Source organism: Mirounga leonina, unplaced genomic scaffold, assembly GCF_011800145.1.
Source record: "Mirounga leonina isolate KUSES-001 unplaced genomic scaffold, KU_Mleo_1.0 Mir_94, whole genome shotgun sequence".
Lineage (NCBI taxonomy): Eukaryota > Metazoa > Chordata > Mammalia > Carnivora > Phocidae > Mirounga > Mirounga leonina.
The window spans coordinates 54,815,497-54,835,586 of NW_023270855.1; the positions used below are offsets into that span (position 1 = coordinate 54,815,497).

The 20,090-nt window shown below is 59.7% G+C and overlaps 1 protein-coding gene across 1 annotated transcript; it reads left to right on the forward strand.

Annotated features, from left to right (window-relative positions):
• The first annotated feature begins 24 nt into the window (after positions 1-24).
• On the forward strand, positions 25-20,056 carry LONP1 (lon peptidase 1, mitochondrial). The gene is made up of 18 exons (XM_034996616.1): positions 25-474; positions 3,703-3,791; positions 4,449-4,568; positions 6,352-6,580; positions 8,263-8,324; positions 8,894-9,023; positions 9,487-9,570; positions 10,656-10,876; positions 11,696-11,834; positions 12,596-12,774; positions 14,188-14,275; positions 14,695-14,817; positions 14,901-15,017; positions 17,217-17,357; positions 17,672-17,837; positions 18,347-18,564; positions 18,660-18,824; positions 19,692-20,056. Exons 1-18 carry the CDS (start codon positions 43-45, stop codon positions 19,866-19,868), a joined length of 2,880 nt encoding a protein of 959 aa, XP_034852507.1. The 5' UTR covers positions 25-42; the 3' UTR covers positions 19,869-20,056.
• The last annotated feature ends 34 nt before the right edge of the window (positions 20,057-20,090 follow it).

Sequence of the window (20,090 nt, forward strand, 5' to 3'; positions counted from 1 at the left end):
GGAAATGACGCAAGTCCTGTGCGTCCCCAGGATGGCCGGGCTATGGCGGCGGGCACAGGCTACGTGCGGCTGTGGGGCGCTGCGCGATGTTGGGCGCTGCGGCGGCCACTGTTGGCCCCCGCCGGGGGGCGGGCTCCGACTGCCGCCGGAGTGTGGTTGCCCAGAGGCCGGCGGGCCTGCGACGCCTCGCCTCCCTGGGCGCTGTGGGGCCGAGGCCCCGTGGCCGCGGGCCAGTGGCGGGGACTTTGGGAGGCGAACAGCCGCGGCGGCGGTGGCGCATTCTCCGGCGGCGAGGATGCCTCCGAGGGCGGCGCGGAGGATGGAGCCGCGGGCTCGGGGGCCAGCGCGGGGGGCGGGGAAGGCCCGATCATAACGGCGCTGACTCCTATGACGATTCCAGAGGTATTCCCGCACTTGCCGCTCATCGCCGTCACCCGCAACCCGGTGTTTCCGCGCTTCATCAAGATTATCGAGGTAATGAGCAGCCCCGCGGTGGCTCCAGTTTCCCCAGCTCTTCAAGCAGCGGGTTGGACCGAGGGATCCTTGAGCACCCTCATGCCACAACTTTTTCCAGGCATGAAGCTTCTTAAAAGTTGGAGTTCGAGTCCTTGCCTTCTCGCTAGTTTGGTGAACTTGAGCCAGATTCCTCCCCCTTCCAGATCCCTGATGAACCCAGTGAACTTAAGACTGCCCAATTAGAGCCTTAGTCATAGAACTCTCCGATGCTGGAAAGGACCGAAAAGTCTTGTGGCCCAGTTACTTTTCTGCGGGTTTTGGTAAATGTTTCGTGACACTCTTACTCGGGGCGGTTTGCAGTCTGGTTTCGAGCCCCTTTGGGATCAGGATTCATTCTTTCCTTAAACATTTCTTGACCGCTTACCACGTTCCAGGTACGGTTTTTAGGGATACAGCAGTGATCCCCAGACTGATAAAAATTCCTGCCTTTGGAGCTTACGTTCTAGCGGGATACAAGAGGCAATAAACAAGATTAGTAGGCAAATTACATGTTGGAAGGCAATGACTGCTATAGGGATAATAAAGCCAGGAATAGAGTATAGGAGACTTAGGAGGAAGGTGGGGGAAGGATGTTCTCAGAGGGGTGCAGCCATGGTTTTTTCATTCAGAAGAGTGTTCTTGACCTGCTATGTAACAGGCACTGGGGATACAGCAGCAAACAAGTCAGATGCAATCCCTGTGCCTAAGGAACTTGTATTTTGATGGAAGAGACGTTAAGCAAGATCGTTTCAGACTAAGAGCTAAGGGAATGGGGATGATGGACTGGGGTGATGTAATAGAAAGCAATATGAGTGCAAGGAACTTGAGTTTTTAGAGTAGGAAGGACCCAGATGGCTTCCTTTTTCCCTGTCCCCTCCCTCCACCCCCCCTTTTTTTAAAGCTTTTATTTATTTATTTGAGAGAGAATGAGAGAGAGCACATGAGAGGGGGGAGGGTCAGAGGGAGCAGCAGACTCCCTGCCGAGCAGGGAGCCCGATGCGGAACTCGATCCAGGGACTCCAGGATCATGACCTGAGCCGAAGGCAGTCGCTTAACCAACTGAGCCACCCAGTCGCCCCCTCCCCCCCCATTTTTTAAAAACAATGTGGAAATTAGAGTCCTTGGTGAAAGGTTATTTGTTAACTGAGCAAGGTCATATGATGAATCAGCCTCTGCATTCACTCTCCAGCCTCTCCCTCATACTCTAGTCTCTGCTAAATAAATCTCAGGACCGGAGGAGCCCCTTCCACCTCCTCTCCCACCTGCTGATTGTGTGTGTTCGAGCTACTCTCCCAAGGGTCTTCCTTGGTTTTTTGTTTTGTTTTTTTTTTAAAGATTTTATTTTATTTATTTGAGAGAGAGAGAATGAGAAGCAGAGAGCATGAGAGGGAGGAGGGTCAGAGGGAGAAGCAGACTCCCTGCCGAGCAGGGAGCCCGATGTGGGACTCGATCCTGGGACTCCAGGATCATGACCTGAGCCGAAGGCAGTCGCTTAACCAACTGAGCCACCCAGGCACCCTTCCTTGGTTTTGAGTAGTGGTTACTTGCAGGCCCCAGAGCCTATGGGTTCATATCCTAGCTCCACCACCCATAGCTCCTTCACCTTCAGAAAGCTGTTCCTCTGGGCCTTCTTTTTCTCATCTGTGAAATGGGCCTCATAATCATACCTCAGTTCCTAGAGCTGGTCTGGGAGGTCAGTCCATCTGTGTCAGGGGTATAGCCTCATACCTTAATCAGAAGCTGCTGCTATTTCCTGTGTGGTAGGCTCCTTACATTTCAGAAGTGTGCCCTGGAGGCCTTTTTCCTGGCCTTGACCCCAGCCGACCTCTGGGGCCAGGAGTGGTCAGCTACGGTCCCCTCAGCCCTGCAAAGTGGCAGATGCCTCTTGTGCCCTGTGCCCAGAGAGGAGGACTCCAGGAGATTCTGTCTCCCCACCCAGAGTTAGCCAGGACGGTTAAATGAAACACTGCGGAAAGCAGGAGACTGGCACATGGTATGCACTGTGTTTCTATTGTTTTTACCTTGTCAGTGACGACGAGGAATCCTGCCAAAGAGAGGAGGCAAGTGCTAAGATGCAGCATTCAGCTGTTACCAGAGAGGAATTAGGGAAACTTCCATGGCACTGGGAAAAGGTTTCTGGACCTATTAACAAAGCTGTGTTTACTCTTGATTGTGTGGTTGACACGGCCTGGGGCTAAGTTGCTCCTGTAGTTTCTCCCTTTATTAGTGGCCTCTCAGTATAGATCAGTGGTTCTTAATATGTGGTGGGTCATGTACCCATCCTGATTGCTGTCATGGACCTTTTCCCTGGGAAAAACGCATCTGTAGGGTCAGGAATTCCGGGACTCTAAGTTAAGAGCGCCTGCTAAGGGATGAGTTAGAACACTGGTTCTCAAACTGTGGTGATGAGGCCAGCAGTATCAGCATCACTTGGGAGCTCGTTTGAAATGCAGATTCCCAGGCCAACTCCAGGCCTCCTCTGTCAAAAAACTCCAGGGCTGGGGCCCAGCCATCTGTCTTAGCAAGTCTTCCAGGTAATTCCAATGCATGCTGAAGTTTGAGGGCCCTTCAGTGTAATCAGGGTCTGGGGTGGGAATTAATGGGCTGGAAGGAAATCACTTGAGCCTTACGGACATCTGTGCTCCTGCCCCATCAGAAGTCCCTAGAAGATGTTAGCCCTCTCCCTGTCATTGAAATGACATCAAGATGATGCATTGTCATCCTGAAGCTTTCAGGCCTTGATCAAAAGGGTGTAGATGTGATTGGGAAATACGATGCAAATTGAAGGCAGTTGTGGCCTGGGGGATGGGCCACGGCTGAATTGTGCACATTTAGTGTTGTCCTTCTGACATTGATAAAATCAGAATAGTCTGGATTTTCAAGCCAAGACATTTCATCTCTGAAAAGCTCTTGAAATTGGAAGTGAAATCAATTTCTTGGTTCTGGCCATTGGTCTACTTTGAGTGTTCTTTAGAAAGCAGGGGAACCACCAAGGAATGCAGCCCTGTCAACCTGTCCCACTACATTCTCTACGTGTGTGTGTATGTGTATGTGTGTTTGGTTTGGGACTTCCTGGACTGTGTTGGTTAGTGTCCTGGGTCAGGTTAGTATAGCCTCGAGAATAATCTAGAAAATGCTAGAGCTGCTGTCAAAACGTCAGCTAGAAAACCTGCCCTGTGTTTCACTTTGGGGTCATTGTCATGCTAGGTTAAAAATAAGAAGTTGGTTGAGCTGCTGAGAAGGAAAGTCCGTCTTGCCCAGCCATACGCCGGTGTCTTTCTGAAGAGGGATGACAAGTAAGTGTAACTTTTCCTTCACTTCGTCATTGAAGTTGCTCTGGAGTGCAGCTCATCACAAGTCCTGCTCTGTAGAGTAGTCTGGACCTCTGACCTTTGACCTGGAAGAAATCAAGCAAAACCTACCAAGCACAAGGCCAAGATCCAAGCATACTTTTTTAGTCTGGGCTGAAGACTTGGCTCGGCTCTGGGTTTCATGTGTTGTCAAGTTGTTGACGGGGGGCGGATATTAATCTCCAGGACCTTTGGTGGTCAACCTGCCTGTGAGGTCGCTTGAGAGCAGAGCTAGGTGGGCAGATAGTACAGCTCCAGGTACATCCACCTTGACTCCAGGTGGGAATTAGTTGCGCTTCTGAGTTAGAAGGTACGTTCTGTAGGGGGAGGTGTGGAATGAGATCCGTTCCGTCCGGGCCCGTCCTTATAGCTGACTTCGCCTGGCAGCTGCTCACCTGTGCAGCAGCGGCAGCCGAGGGCCGCCCTCAGCTGGCAGGCGCTCTGGGGGGCCCTGCAGCCCCTGCAGGAGCGAGGAGGTTGCCCTCGGTTTCCAGTGGAGGCTGGCAGGAGTGTTTCTCTTCTCTTCCTCCTCCCTCTTCGCCCGAGATATCCCACTGGGAATCAGGGCCTGTGACCGTGCACCTTTGTGTCCCTGTCCCTCAGCAACGAGTCTGACGTGGTTGAGAGTCTGGATGAGGTCTACCACACGGGGACGTTTGTCCAGATCCACGAGATGCAAGACCTTGGGGACAAGCTGCGCATGATCGTCATGGGACACAGAAGGTGAGGGGCCCCGAGTGTGTGGGATGGGGCGGGGCAGAGGCACTGAGGGTCCCCAGGTTCTGGTACCGGCCGTCCTTGCTCAGCCCTACTGCCTTGTAGGAGCTAGACCAAACCTGGAGATGGCGGACACAGGTCACCTCTGGGTCGCTCTTAAAGTGGTAGTATGGGTGGTCAGTGACAGCTTGTATCTTTCATGCACATCATTCACAGGCGTGTCACAGATACTGAACAGTAAGTTGCCTCACGCCCCAGCTTCGGTAGGCTTACGTGCCTAGGTGTCAGCTGTTCATGGTTGGGCATGCCTGCTTTTTGCCCAAGTGGCCTTGTCTGCGTCTGCGCACAGATCATGCTGGATGTCCAGCTTAGCGCCGCGGTTTTTCACTCGACCAGACATGTTTCCTTGTCAGTCTGTGTAGTTTCCACGGCCACTCTGCCGGAGGGCTGCATACAGCGTGTGAGCCCAGTTTAAATCCTTGTCCTGTCACAGTTAATTATGAAAAATTTGCAGGATCCCGCTGGGTTGCAGCTCTCCAGCTTTTCACTTGTGTTCCAGGAAACACTGGTTCTCAAGATGCTTGTCAAGAGTGCCACAGTCAAATCCACATGGGAAACATTTCTGAGTCCTGAGCCATTAACGGAGTAAATGTTATGAAAAGCCCCTCAACAGAGACGCCCATTGGCACTTGTTGAGGATCGAGTTCTGGTCCTTCTCCCTCCCAGAGCTTTATTCTGGTGTTAGCAAGGCAGCACCCCCAGGACACACTCAGGGACACGGGCTGTGTTAGGCACTGGCTCTGTGAAAGGTCCCGGTGGCCGTCCCGCTGCACGGAGCTCCCACGCCCGTCTTCATCTGCTTCCATTAGGGGAAAGAGGCTGCCGCTCTATCCCCTGGGGGGATTTGTGAGCCGGAGGGAATGGAAGATGCAACAAAATGAATGGAATGGTGGTGGCTACTAAGTGCTGTCCTGACCTATGAGGTGCCTTATGGAAGGAGTCCTGCTGGCTCCAAGGCCAGGCCTACTTTTTCTGTGCAGTCAACTGGGGTCAGCCAGGCACTGGGTCCCCGCCCCGCCAGCTCTCAGGCTGGCCCTCTGGGGAAGGTGGCAGTTAGTTACCCTGTGGGACAGGACAGAGCCAAGAGGTGAGATGGCATGTTTGCACTCATGTCACTTAACCCCTGATGTCTGCTGGGTATCTGGGGGTGGAGGTGGTAGATAACTGGGTGTGGAGAAACAGGCCAGGGGCCCAGCTCCCATCCCAAGAGGGGAGGATGTGAGCATCAAGGCAGGTCACCAGCTGAATTGTGGCAGTGGTGGGAGCTTTGGGGGGATGCGAAGATGGACAGGGTGAGGAGTAGGCATAGATGGGGGCTGGACCTCACATGGAGTGGACAGGGAGGGCCTCTTTGTGGAGGTGCCCTTGAACTGAGGCCTGAGCAACACGAAGGAGCTGCTGTCTGGTGAACTCCAGGCCGAGGGAGGGGCAGGTGGGGTCCTAGAGTTGGGCTGCGCTTGGTGGAGCAGACAGCTTGTGATGGGCCCCAGAGCTGGTTGCCGCTGGCTTACCCGGCAGACTTCAGATGTTCGCAGAGGACAGCGGGTGTTGGTGTGAAATGCGGAGTGGCTGGGTCAGCTGGAGGCCAGCGGTGTGCCAGGGGCGGGGGGTGCTTGTTTTGGGGTTCTGAGACAGCAGCTTGGTGTCCAGCTCCTGGGCCCAGCGGGCCTCTCCGTTGTCAGCGCTGGAAGCCCCTGCAGCTTCACGTCTCCCTTGTTTCCGTCTTCAGGATTCACATCCACAGACAGCTGGAGGTGGAGCCCGAGGAGGCTGAAGCCGAAAACAAGCAGAATCCCCGCAGGAAGACGAAGCGGGGCAAGAAGGCGGAGGAGGAGCTGAGCGGTGGGCACCACGTAGAGGTGATGACAGAACCTTCTTCGGGGCCCCCCAGCGAGGTGCTCATGGTGGAGGTGGAGAATGTTGTCCACGAGGACTTCCAGGTCACGGAAGAAGTGAAAGTAAGTCGCTGCGGCTGCCCACGGAGCTCCCTGGGCAGGGGACATGAGGCTCTAGCCCGTTAGGCTGTCAGGTTCTCGTGGAGTGCAAAATGTGCTCTTCCCCCCCCCCCCCCCAAAGTCTAGGAAGAAAGTGGCATCCAGAAGGTAAAGGAAATGTGCCGAGGCCCTTAGCTGCCTGTGTGCAGGAGGCAGGGTTGTGACCTGGGTCCAGCCCGTGTCCGCTGTGCAGGAGCCTCCAGCCTTCTTTTCATACTGGCTCCTTTCCCTCAAGCCCAGGGCGCTAGGGAGTGGGAGCAGGGCCCACGCACTGTTCCCCGTGGCTTATAGACAGGCAGGCAGCAGCCTTCTGGCTGCCTTGAGCCCAGATGCAGGTTGCCTGCCGCCATCGTACCGTAGCGAGCCAGCTGTCTAGGTGGTGGGTGATGCCTTCCCGCCCGGTCTCCTGGTGCCGCAGCGGCGGGGGCTGCCTCCGGCAGGTGGGGGGTGAAGAAAGGCAGAGGTCATCAAAGGCTCGTTACCCTTGCGCGTCCCGGCATCATTGGCCTCCCTGGGGAGAACGCGCCGTGCCTAGCCAGCCGGCAGCCTCAGTCTGCTGTCGTGGCACAGTGTTGAACAGAGTTCTGGGCGCTTCTGAGCTTGGGGGGAAGGAATCCTGTGGTCCACTGGTGATGTCTGCCCCGAGCGCTGGGAGGGGTTTGGCTGCCTCTGCCCAGGGCAGCAGTCACACCCACAGGGCCATGCCACGATGGTGGAAACGTTCTCTGGTTCTGCACCACTAGCCCCCATGGTTATCAAGTGCTCGATCTGCGGCTAGTGCGACTGAGGAACGAAATGTCTGGTTTTGTCTTGATTCTAATTTATTTAAATGTGAGTAGCTATGCCTGGCTGCTGGACTGGGCAGCAGAGCTTTAGAGTTTCCTATGAGGATCGCTAGTGGGAGAAAAACACGGCGAAATTCATAGATGCCCCAGGGAAAAGAATCTGGGAGACTTGAGGAGGCTGCACACTCGTGCTCGTCTGTGCAAGCGCCATGGGCCTCTAGCTGCTCTCTACGAGTTCCTTCTGGAAGGTTAGCCCCGTCATTTCAGGGATGAACCCCTAACTAGAGGCTGGATGCTTTCTCCATTCCCACCTGTGCCCTCACTGGGGTGTGGTATGCTGGGAGCCACCTTCTGGAAATCACCGGGTTCCGATGGTTACCCCATAAACTGTCCATGGTCCCGCCAGGAGCATCACTGTCCTCGCTGTGGCGGTGATGCCTGTGGTATCCACAGCAGAGGGCGAGCCTGGGCCTGAGGTTCTGGGAGGGGATAGGCCAAGAGCTCTAGTGACTTGCCGGCACATCCCCAGAGAGGAGATTCAAACCAGAGTATGCTGAAGTTGAGGAGGGGAGCGTTGGTTGTGAGACTTGTGCTTGAAATAAAAAATAAGGAGTAAAAAAACCCCCGTCCTCCTTTTTTTCTGAAAATGGCTTGATCTAAGGTCAAGGTTGAGCGTGGTATAAGGAGGTAGGCGTTGGTGTTCATTTTTACTGTCTTGATCCTGAGTCCCCATGACTGGTGGATTCAGGCTATGCTCCTGGGCATCTGAGGCCCTACCTGGCTTGAGCCAGGTGGTAGGGGCTCCTTGGGCCATGGCCCTTGCTGGACCCAGGGACTGATGGCTGCCTCCCTGTTTGCCAGGCCCTGACCGCTGAGATTGTGAAGACCATCCGGGACATCATTGCCTTGAACCCGCTCTACAGGTTGGTCTCCGGCGCCATTCCCTAGTCCTGGTGTGTGGTCGACCCTCCCTGAGGCCAGCCTGGGGTCTGTCTGCCTCTTTCTGCAGCTGGGTTGGTGGGAGGCTTTTTCAGAGTGTTGTCCCGATAGAAAACCTTGCCAGGGGCAGAGATTCAGGGCCTAGAGCCCAGCCCTGTGTGAGTAGATCCTGCTTCCCTTGCGGCAGGGAGGCCCTGCAGGGGAGGGTGGAGGGAGATGCCTTAACCAGTGCAGGTTCTTTGCCTCCTTCATACTAACGGCCTTGGATTTGGCCGGAAGCCTTTTTGTCATCAGCTGAGGTGGAGGAAGGGAATCTCACTTGGAGGTCACTCCATGGCTGCTGGAGGGGGCTTGTGTCTGGGCATGGGGTCGTTAGTCTCGTGATTCTAGGACGGGTGGCCTCACTGCTCCACACCTGGCTTTCCGTGGGCATCCCAGGACCTTGACCCTCGCTGCCGGGAAAGGAGACTCAGGCCAGCGCTCCTGCCAGGGGCCCAGCCCTGGCTGCTGCAGCATCCCTGCACCCCGTGGCAGCATCCTCTGTCCCTTCCAGAGAGTCTGTGCTGCAGATGATGCAGGCCGGCCAGAGGGTGGTAGACAACCCCATCTACTTGAGCGACATGGGCGCTGCGCTGACCGGAGCTGAGTCCCACGAGCTGCAGGACGTCCTGGAGGAGACCAACGTGAGTGCGCCCTGGCCCGTGCTGATCTGCGTGGTGGGAGGCCTCCCAGCCTGGCTGCTTGTCCCCACCTCTGCTTTACAGTTCCATTTTGTGCTTGCACGGGTCTGTCAGGCCGCACCCTGCTCCCCTGTCTCTCTCGTGGCTGCTGGCATTCTCTCCGGGTGGTGCCTTCTGTTTAGCGGGTGGTATATTTGGCCCCACCCGGCTTGTGCTGTTAATGAGCCATGCCCCTACGAACGTTCTCGACCACAGCTTGCAGATGTGCCGGACTTTATCTGTAGGAGGTGTTTGCAGAACTGGGCTTACTGGGTCAGAGCAGGTTGTCTCGGGTTGGTGACACGTGGCCTGGTCACTCTGCCCTATTTGCGCTCCGTCTGGGAGGTGCCTGCTCCCCCCACATGCTCACCGTGCACAGAGAGATGCCGACTTCTGACTGTCACTTACGTCTTCCCTTTCCTGGCAGATTCCCAAGCGACTGTACAAGGCCCTCTCCCTCCTCAAGAAGGAGTTTGAGCTCAGCAAGCTGCAGCAGCGCCTGGGGCGCGAGGTGAGCCCGGGCTGAGGACATGCCTCCCCAGGGAGGGTGCCGTGCGGGCATCACTCGGGTGGGGCTGGGAAGCTCTGCAGTCCAGGATGCCCTCCATCACGGCAGAGCAGTGCGCTAGGTTCAGCATCCTGGGAAAATGCCGGACACTGGGGACCAGCCTGGGAGAGGTTGAAAATCTGTTTTCCCAAGGCTCCGCCATTTGTGGCCCCCCTTCCTGATTGTGGCCCAATCCATGGGCTGCCTGGATCATTGGTGCTTACCAGTCATGTTGTTTTTCAGAATTGACTCGCTGTTTCTACTTTATTTTGGAAAAAAACTTTCAGGTCACATCTTTACTTGGAAAATTTTTAACACTTGGTTATTAGCTTGAGGCAACTTCAAAAAATTTTTTTCTAAGATTTATTTGATAACATCGTTTTAAAAGATTTTATCTGTTTTTTGAGAGAGAAAGCATGAGCAGAGGGAAAAGACAAAGAGGGAGAAGCAGGCTGTCTGCAGAGCAGGGGGCCCAATGCAGGGCTCAGTCCCAGGGCCCTGAGATCATGACCTGAGCCGAAGGCAGATGCTTAACAAACCGAGCCACCCAGGCACCTGCCACTTTTTTAGTACTTATTTATGTCTACCCCTAGTGTGGGGCTCAGTCTCATAACCCTGAGATCAAGAGTCACATGCTCCACCTACTGAGCCCACCAGGCACCCCGGCACAAGGCAGTTCTTAATGCACCTCCGATGGGACACAGGAGTGGGGGCTGTAGGCGGCCCTGGTGCTCAGCGACCTCCGAGCCCTTGCCTGCAGCCCTGTCCATCCAGAGGAGGTCCGCGCCTTTGGGAGGTGCGCTAGCGGCAGGCGAGCTTCACCTGGTCGCAGTCAGGCCCAAAGAGCGAATCCCCTCCTCTCTTGGAACTTGGCATTGTTTATTTCTAGCTCAGGGAGACTGGGTTCAAGGAGGAGGGGTTGGAAGCGGCCGCTCGGCGTTTCCTTCTAACTGTGTCTGGAGGAAGCAGCGCCCCCTGCCCGTGGCAGTCCACGGACATGCCTGTGCGCCCTCCCGTGTGCTCTGACCGCGGCCCCTCGGCCCCTGCAGGTGGAGGAGAAGATCAAGCAGACGCACCGCAAGTACCTCCTGCAGGAGCAGCTGAAGATCATCAAGAAGGAGCTGGGCCTGGAGAAGGAGGACAAGGACGCCATTGAGGAGAAGTTCCGCGAGCGGCTCAAGGAGCTCGTGGTCCCCAAGCACGTCATGGACGTAGTGGATGAGGAGCTGAGCAAGCTGGGCCTGCTGGACAACCACTCCTCCGAGTTCAAGTGAGCGTCCTGGGGGCCGTGCCCGTCCACATGGCGTCCGCCCTCGAAGGCGGCCCCCCTCTCGTGCCTCAGCCTCGGAAAAGCCGGTGACCTGGCAGGGTCCAGGATGCCAGGCCCAGAGGTCGGGAGGGTGGGTCCCTTGGGCACCCTCTGGTCACGCTGGGCGCCTGAGAAGCACTTGGTGTGTGATGGTCCTCTTGGCGACCCCGTGTGGAACACACTTTTTTTTGTCACTCGTTTCCCAGCTGGAGAAATTACCTCTTAAGAGAAGTCAAGTCAGTGAGCAGGGCCTCTGAGCTGGTGGATGGGGACAGGGATTTGATCCCAGGGATGTCTGGCTTTAAGCAGTGCTTCCAGCCAGGACCCCTCCCCTTGCCCCCTTGCCCCCTTGCCTCTGTGCCCTCCTTTGCATGCCTTTGAGAGCCAGGAAGTCAGCGTCTCTTCCTGGGGCCTCAGCCTTGCCCCGTGGGTGTGCAGCTCCCAACCTGGGGTTGCTCTTGGGGCAGCGCTGACCTGCCACCAGCCAGCCCTGTGTCCCACGTGCCCCGGGTGAGGTAGTCTCCTGCCACCTCCACGGAAGGGGATTCCGAGCAGTCCCCGTGCTCGCCATGTCTGGGCCAGGAAAAGGCCGAGCCCCTGTGCTGGGAGCCGGGCAGCGCCCACAGTGCGGCCTTTGCCGGTTATCGGCGCCTCCAGCTGAGGCACCCTGGGCACGGTTCATGCGTCGGGGTCAGCGGGCTCTGGCACCGTGGATTGGCCGCGGCCGCGCCGGGCAGTGAGCTGGGCCCCGCTTACCAGCTCTGGTCTGTCCTCTGGCAGTGTCACTCGTAACTATCTGGACTGGCTGACGTCCATCCCGTGGGGCAAGTACAGCGATGAGAATCTGGACTTGGCCCGGGCCCAGGCGGTGCTGGAGGAGGACCACTATGGGATGGAGGATGTCAAGAAGCGCATCCTGGTGAGGTCCCCCGCACCCCTCCCCTGGGTCCCAGGCCTTCCCACCCCCTACAGCCCACCCCGTCCCTGTGAGGCCCGCCTGCACCCCTCATGCAGGTCCTTGGGCATGGGCTTCTCGAAGCCTCCCCTGGGCGCCACAGTCCCACCTCCCAGGCACTTGTTCTGAGCACACAGGGCGGGCTCTGAGCAGCAGGGTCTGTGGTGATCTGGATTCGGGACCCAGGCTTCCCCCCATGCTTGGGAGGGGCGGGGGGAGTCTCAGAGGAGCCCCTTGCGGAATTTCTGGTCTAGGCTCCGGGAGGGTCTTGGCCAAGACAGGGCTGGCGGGGGGGTCAGCAGAGGCTGAGGAAGGAGAGGAGAGGTGGAGGGCTCCAGGGGGAGGAGCAGCTCAGAGGCGGCAAGGGCAGCCTGGGCCAGGCCGTCTGCTCCAGGGGCCTCGGGTTTCCGAGGAGGGACAAGAATCGTGCCTGACGACATGAGACGGGCCTGGCTCAGCGCCAGTAAGCTGTGGCTGGAGCGGCAAGAGGGTCGATACGGTCCAGGATGTGGGAGGAAGGGGTTGCTAGCAGCTCGGCCTGCTGCCCTGGCCACCCGCAGGCGGTCACTGCAGTCCGCCCGGCCCCTCCGGGTCATGCCTGGTCCCTTGCACAGCCCCCTCGGCCTGAAAGGCAGCGTGACAGTGGCGAGGATCACATCAGGTAGGGCCCCTGGTCCTGCAGAGTGGGCGGCGCGTGGCTCATGGGAGCCTGCCTCCACCTGCAGGAGTTCATCGCTGTCAGCCAGCTCCGAGGCTCCACCCAGGGCAAGATCCTCTGCTTCTACGGCCCCCCTGGCGTGGGCAAGACCAGCATCGCCCGCTCCATCGCCCGCGCCCTGAACCGCGAGTACTTCCGCTTCAGCGTCGGGGGCATGACGGACGTGGCTGAGATCAAAGGGCACAGGTAGGCCCGGCCGGGCTCCGTTCCTGTGTGTGCAGGGGGGTGTCAGGGCGAGCGGTGATCTCTGCTCACGCTGAGGTAAGTGATCCACGAGCCCAGCGGAGTCCAGCCGCTCAGTAGTTGGCTCAGAACACTGGCCTCTCGACTGCCAAGCAGGCAGACTCCCGGGAGTGTTTGTTTGCCAGGCTGTTGGTAGTCGGTCTCGCTTATTCCAGCTTCCATCCTACCCAGTTCAGCTCCCCCAGCGCTGCGGCCAGAGTTCAGGGCCATGCACCCAGCCCCAGGACTAGGGACTGTGGACCAGAGCCAGGGGCGAGGTGGGCCCCACTGAGAATGGGGCAGCACGTCAGTGAGGCCCCAGCACCTCTCCTGGGTCTTCTCTCCCTCCCGAGCCGGAGCAGGGGCTGCTACCCTGAGTCCAGGGTCTGAGAACCGCCAGCTGTGTGCGTGTGCCCGTCCGTTGGGGCAGTTATGGTGTGTTCTCCTGGAGCTCACACCGTCATTCCGTCTCTGCCTCCCTCTCTCCCCCCAACTTACTCTGCTCCAGCCACATGGGCTTTCAGCACACTACGCCTGGTCCTGCCCTTGCCCCAGGACCTTTGCACAGGCTGTTCCCCCAGAAAACCCTCTTCCTTCAAATACCCACATAGCTTGTCTCTTCGCTTTTTTTGCTCAGGACCTCTTCTCAAAACGCTCCCTATCCCCACTTTATTGCCCCTGAAATGTCATTTCAGATCTTCCATCCTGTCTTACCTTTGTAGAGCGTATACGGTTTACTGTACCTCGTGATTCCCTGCTCCATCTGGCTATCTGTCTGCCCTGCTGGGTCTTCCCTCGCAGGCACGGGACTCGGGTCTGCCTTACTCTCTCTGAGTGCCAGACTGCCGCAGCTGAGCTGGGACAGTAGAGCAAGGAGGAGGTCAAGAAGCACTCCGGCAAGCGCTAGCCAGGTCTGGGCCATGGGCCCTGTGACCCCGAGGCCTGGGAGGCCGTGCTGTGCCTGGGGAGACCTGGGTGGGGGGAGCATTTCTGCCGCCGGCAGCACCTGGCTGCTCCTGACCTCTATTCTGTTAGATTGGGCCGTGTGGGCTGGATTCCACCATCCGGATAGGAGGTGCTGGCCGGGGGGACGGGTCTGAGCGAGACCTGGTTTTGCATCTGTTTTCCCAGCCTGAGTCAGGCCTGGAGGGCGACATTCCCGTCGCTGGAGAGCACAGGCTGGAGGGGTGCCATCAGCCGGTGCCAGCCTCCACGCCGCCTCCACGGTGGCCACCTGCTGTGCATCTCCCCGTTGCCGCCTCCAGGCAGCCCTCCACAGAGGCCGAGTGGTACACTGAGGTCCTAGGGCTCTCTGCGAGCTGGGCCTGTGGGTGCCGCCGGGTAAGGAGCCCACCTCTCCTGTGCTCTGCCCCCCAGGAGGACGTACGTGGGTGCTATGCCAGGAAAGATCATCCAATGCCTGAAGAAGACCAAGACGGAGAACCCTCTGATCCTGATAGATGAGGTGTGCATGGACGAAGGGCTGGGCGCACGGCCGGACTGGGAGCTGACGAGGCAGCCCAGCCTCCGTTCCTAGCACCCTTCCCCGCGGTCAGACACAGTCCCTTAGGTCCTCCTGAGCCAGAGCTCCAGGCAGTCCTGACCAGGCAGAGTCTGCATCCAAGACTGGACCCGCGGCCCCTGCCATTTCAGTTGTCCCCTAGTCACCGTGTGGTCCCACCGCCACCAGGCCACTTCATGACAGGCTTCTGTCCTGCCTCGGAGGACCCCATGGCAGCCCTCCTGCTCCGGGCTTGCCCAGTGCCCGCCCCTGGTGCTAGTGAAATCTGGTCCCGCCCGGCACCCTCCCACCAGGAGCGTCTGGTAAGCAGGCACGGGGGGCGGGACGGGTTCCCAAACTGCCTACCTCTGCTGCCCCTTCAGGTGGACAAGATAGGCCGGGGCTACCAGGGGGACCCCTCGTCAGCACTGCTTGAGCTGCTGGACCCCGAGCAGAATGCCAACTTTCTGGATCACTACCTGGACGTGCCCGTGGACCTGTCCAAGGTGTGTGTCCCGCCGGGGAGCTGGGCCCAGTGGGGAGAGGCAGGGTGGCCAGTCCTCCGGTACCTCCCTGCTGCCCTCCCCAGGTGCTGTTCATCTGCACGGCCAATGTCACTGAGACCATCCCAGAGCCGCTGAGGGACCGGATGGAGATGATCAACGTGTCTGGCTACGTGGCCCAGGAGAAGCTCGCCATCGCAGAGGTGAGCGCAGGACCCTCGCCCCAGCTCTAGACAGCGGGGGTGCCCCCCTGCAGCTGGGGCTGGGGGCATAACTGAGCACCGAGTGCCAGGCCCCTAACCAGAGCTGCGGGGGACAGTCCACAGCGGCCCTGCTCGGAGCGGGGGCGGCTGGGGTCTGCCCACTCGTGTAGCGTGAGTGTCGCCAAGAGCAGAGGCGAGGCCCGCTGTGAGCCGTGTAACCCCGGCGCGGGCACTTCCCCAGCCCGCCCGCTTCTCCGGCTTAGTTCCGCTCCTGCCTGGGGTTCATGTTATACCCCCGCGGGCTGAGGGCCCAGGCCCCCGGGATGCTCCTGCTTCGGATGCCAGTTGTGCATTCCAGGGCTCGCTTCCTTCTGCCAGCTGGCTGTAAATCGGGTGTTCCCACACTTCTTCTTGGGGCTTGCTGGGTTGCTGTAACAGCTCACTGAGCTCAGACGGTTTCCTTCCTTACGAGTTCATTATAGAGGATCCAACCGGGGAACAGCTGGAACAGCTGCGTCAAGCCCGGCAGGGGCAGGGGCAGGGGCTTCTGGGCGGTCCTTGGGCACCCCCCTCCCAGCGCCTCCCGGCGGGTCCGCATTCTCCTAGCTCCTCGGCCCAGGGTGTTTATCGAGGCTTCATTCTGTGTGCATCGTTGAGTAAATCATTAGCCACCGTGACTGTCCCTCCAGCCCTCTCCTCTCCCTGGGGGTCGGGGCGAGGCCCTCAGACCCCCGCCCCAGGAGCCACCTCGCTGGCCCAGGCTCAGGTGTGGTGCCAAGGGGCTGTATCGTAGGTCCCAGCAGCTGGCCCACTCACCCTGCCACTTGAAAACTCCAGGGTCTCGGGAGCTCGGGGGCCAGAGACCCACCCAGTACAGATTTCTTCTACCCCACTCTCCCGGGCCCCGGCACAGGAACAAGGGGGAAAGAGCACAGTCTCTCCTGGGTGTTCCAGGCGCGGGTAGCTGGTGCTCCGCTGGGGACTGTGCGTTCGGCCCTGATAGTCCTCTCCGCCGTCAGTGCGCTGCTCCCTGTCCCCAGCACACCTGTCCCAGGGCCGGCACCCCTGCCGCCCGTCTTCCCACCAGCCGTGCGTCCTTGAGTTCTGTGACGGAACGAGTGTCCTAGGCCGAGGCTCACCCGGGATTCAGGTCTCTGTGCATTTCCTGGACGTTATTGGTCTCCCCAGGCCGGGGGCTGGATTCCTATCCTGAAGAACGTTAAGCGGAGCAGAGAGCCAGATTTCCTTCCAGAGAAAAGGGAAGCTGTTTCTGACCCAGTGTTTCTAACTGGAAAGAGGTTGCGCACGTTTCTCCCTGAGCCCATTGCAGCCTATGGGTGCTGGGCCCCAGCCCTCGGGGCCTGACACCAGCCTCCTGTCTCCTGGGGTGGGAGGGGAGCCAGAGGAGCTCTTGGCTGAGGTAGTTACAGGGGTCCTGGGGCCTCCCCACCCGGCCAAGGAGGGGCAGGCTTGGGACCTGGGCAGGGGACTGCTTTTAAACCTTTAAAGGGATGATAAGAGAACATGGACTCCCAGAGGCTTCGGGGCCACCCATGTCGGTCAACAAACGTATTGACGTGTATGGTTGTGTCCCTCATGTCTCAGCTGCTTTCTACCCCCCAGTTGGTGCTCAGGTCTGTCTGTCCCAGGACTGCTGTGTGGCAGGAGTCGGGCTGGGCTGTGGGGGACCTTGGGGCCTCTTGACCTCCACATTCCTGTCTGCTCGGGGTGACAGCCGGTCAGTGTGAGTGGGGGGAGCCCAGGGATCAGGGGAGACCTTCCTGGAGGAGTGGCATCTCAGCTGACATTTGGAGGAAGGGCAGGAATGGAACCTGGGCAGAGGATGCGGCAGGAGCAGGGGCCTGGGAGCTTCTGGAGGTGGTGGGCTGGGCATCTGCGGGCTCACCGTGGGGTCCTGGCGCCCACCATGCGCTCTGCCCATACTCCCTCCTCCTCGCCTTGCTGGCTCCTTATTCTCGGGTCATCGCTTTGCTGTCACCTCCTGGGGCGGCCTTCCGCGAGCTCTCCCTGCTCCCCCCCCTCCCAGCACCCCCCCCCCCCGGGATGAGAGCTTGTGCAGGCTGGTGCTGGGCCCGTCTCCATCATCTCTAGCCAGCCAGGGGTCTTGGGAAGGCTCAGTGGTGAGTGGGGGCCACAGGAGAGGCGCCGGTTCTTGACCCTGAGGCCCCTCCCTGCCAGCGGTACCTGGTGCCTCAGGCCCGTGCCCTGTGTGGCCTGGACGAGAGCAAGGCCAGGCTGTCGTCAGACGTGCTGACCCTGCTCATCAAGCAGTACTGCCGGGAGAGTGGTGTGCGCAACCTGCAGAAGCAGGTGGAGAAGGTGAGCCCGGGAGGGCGGGGTGGGGGGGCGACCCCGGGACACACCCTGCAGGTTCCACCGCAGGGGGACCCCACAGGAGGCCCGTCCACAGAGACAGGAGAGGGTGGGGGCTGGGGAGTTGGTGCTTCATGGCGACAGTCGCCGTGTGGGGAGATGGAAAGTTCTGGAGACGGATGTGAACGCACTTGAAGCCGTGAAGCTGTAAACTTGTAAGTGGTTGAAATGGTCATTTTATGTATTCTACCGCAATGTTAAAAATTAAAAACGCGTGGGGTGAGGGGCGCACGCCCACCCTGCTGCCTTGCCCGCTCCAGGTGTTACGGAAGTCTGCCTACAAGATCGTCAGCGGCGAGGCCGACCTGGTGGAGGTGACGCCCGAGAACCTGCAGGACTTCGTGGGGAAGCCCGTGTTCACCGTGGAGCGCATGTACGACGTGACGCCGCCCGGCGTGGTCATGGGGCTGGCCTGGACCGCCATGGGTGAGCAGCAGCTCCGTCCCAGCTCCCCTCACTGAAGGGGTTCGGGAGACCGGGGGCTCATCAAGGAGGGAGAAGATGGGCCCACAAGGTGGCGCTAGCGCCCCACAAGCCTTACTTGCATTGAGGGGCGTCCCTCTGGCCTGGGGGGCGCTGACACCCAGCAGGGGGCCCTCCTCGTCCGGGTGACCTTGCTCTGCCCCGCAGGGAGGCCGGGCAGCGGGCCGGGGGGGTGCCGTGGGGAGAGGTCCACAAAACCGGCCGGCTCGGAACAGTGCAGTCCCTGCTCATTTGGATGAGACGGAAGGGAATTGGGGTTCGGTGCTGGGAGGCCGCGACCTCGCTGTGTCCACGTGAACCGGCGGCAGTCCCAGTGGCAGCGCTGCACGGTGAAGCAGGGGGGCGGCAGGCCAGCGGGAGCGCGCAGGGGAGACGTGGGTGTCCCCTAGGCGCCCCACTGCGAGGCTCGGGGAGGGGTCCCGGGTTCACAGCCTCTGTGGCTGGTCTGCCAGGAGGCTCGACGCTGTTTGTTGAGACGTCCCCTCGGCGGCCCCGAGACAAGGACAGCAAGGGGGACAAGGATGGAAGCCTGGAGGTGACAGGCCAGCTGGGGGACGTGATGAAGGAAAGTGCTCGCATCGCCTACACCTTCGCCAGGGCCTTCCTGATGCAGCAGGACCCCTCCAATGATTACCTGGTGACCTCCCACATCCACCTGCATGTGCCCGAGGTGAGGCCCCACCTGCCCGCTCGGGCTCCAGCCCCGGCCCCCTAGCGGAGCCCAGCCCTCATCCAGCCGCCCACCCACCTGCCTCTCCCCACCAGGGCGCGACCCCCAAGGATGGCCCAAGCGCCGGCTGCACCATTGTCACGGCCCTGCTCTCCCTGGCGACGGGCCGGCCGGTGCGGCCAAACCTGGCCATGACGGGCGAGGTGTCCCTCACGGGCAAGATCCTGCCGGTGGGCGGCATCAAGGAGAAGACCATCGCGGTGAGTCTGGACCAGAGGCCCCCCCCCCCCGTGTGGCCCTGTGTCCTCGCACAGCTGGCGTAGGCCTCAGGCAGGCAAGGACGGGTGCCCGCTGCTTACGGACTACGACTTGGGCCCGTGTTGAGCAGTGTCCTGGCCGTCCCTGTCCAGTGGGCCTCTGCCTCTTGGAGCAGAGTTCCCATCTTGGTCGCTCTCCTTCCTCAACCAAGAATCAGGGATGCAGAAAAAGCAGGAGAATGGCCTCCTGGGGGTGCAGCGAGAGGCCTACCTTGACCAGTTGGTCCTGGGCTTCTCCCTCAGTGGTGGGACTCCGGCCCCATCACGCAGCCCTGGATCCCCTGCCTCCTGGAACCTGGCCTTACCTGCAGCCCCATCCCCCCCTTGAACTGCCTACAAGGTGGGGTCCCCAGCCTTGTAGACACTCTACACCTCACTTTCCTCACTTGCAAAGGGGGAGATGAAATAAGGCAGCACGTGCTGTGTCCCTGGTCGGTCCCCCAAAGGGCTAGTGAGGCAGCGGCAGGGTGACGTGGGGCCCGGTGGCAGGAGCCCTGGAGGACTGCGGGCAGAGCAGAGGGGGGAGTCTGGAGCTCGCAGGTGCCCCCAGGCTGTACAGTAAGGCTGGGCGTGCTTTAACGCACGGTTTCTGTTAAATTCCCTGGTGCGCTTAGCTGCCCAACCACTCAGCCTAAGGCCCTGGTTACTGTGATGCATCAGAAAACGGGGTCTCTGGGAGACTGGCTCCTGAAGAGAGGCCGGGAATGGGGTTCGGCTTCAGTTTCCTCAGCTGCGAGATAGGGTGTGCGGGGGAGCCCGGTCCGGGCCGCGCCGTGCTCAGCTGACGTGCCCGCGGGCCCTCCCTCCCAGGCCAAGCGTGCTGGAGTGACGTGCATCGTCCTGCCAGCCGAGAACAAGAAGGACTTCTACGACCTGGCCGCCTTCATCACCGAGGGCCTGGAGGTCCACTTCGTGGAGCACTACCGCGAGATCTTCACCATCGCCTTCCCCGAGGAGCAGCCGGCGGCCCTGGCCGTGGAGCGGTGACGGCAGGCCCGGCTCTGCTGGCACAGACGGGCCGGTTGGGCCAAGGGGGCACCAGGGGCAGGAGCTCTGGGCAGCTGAGCCACCCAGGGGCTCAGCGGAGGCCCAAGTCGAAGGACCTCAGTTACGGCTTAATCACGGAGTCTGGCATATGTGAACTATTTAATTATGATTAAAACCCCTTTCCGGTACCGCCTGGCCGCTTGTTCTGTGCACTCTGCCCCT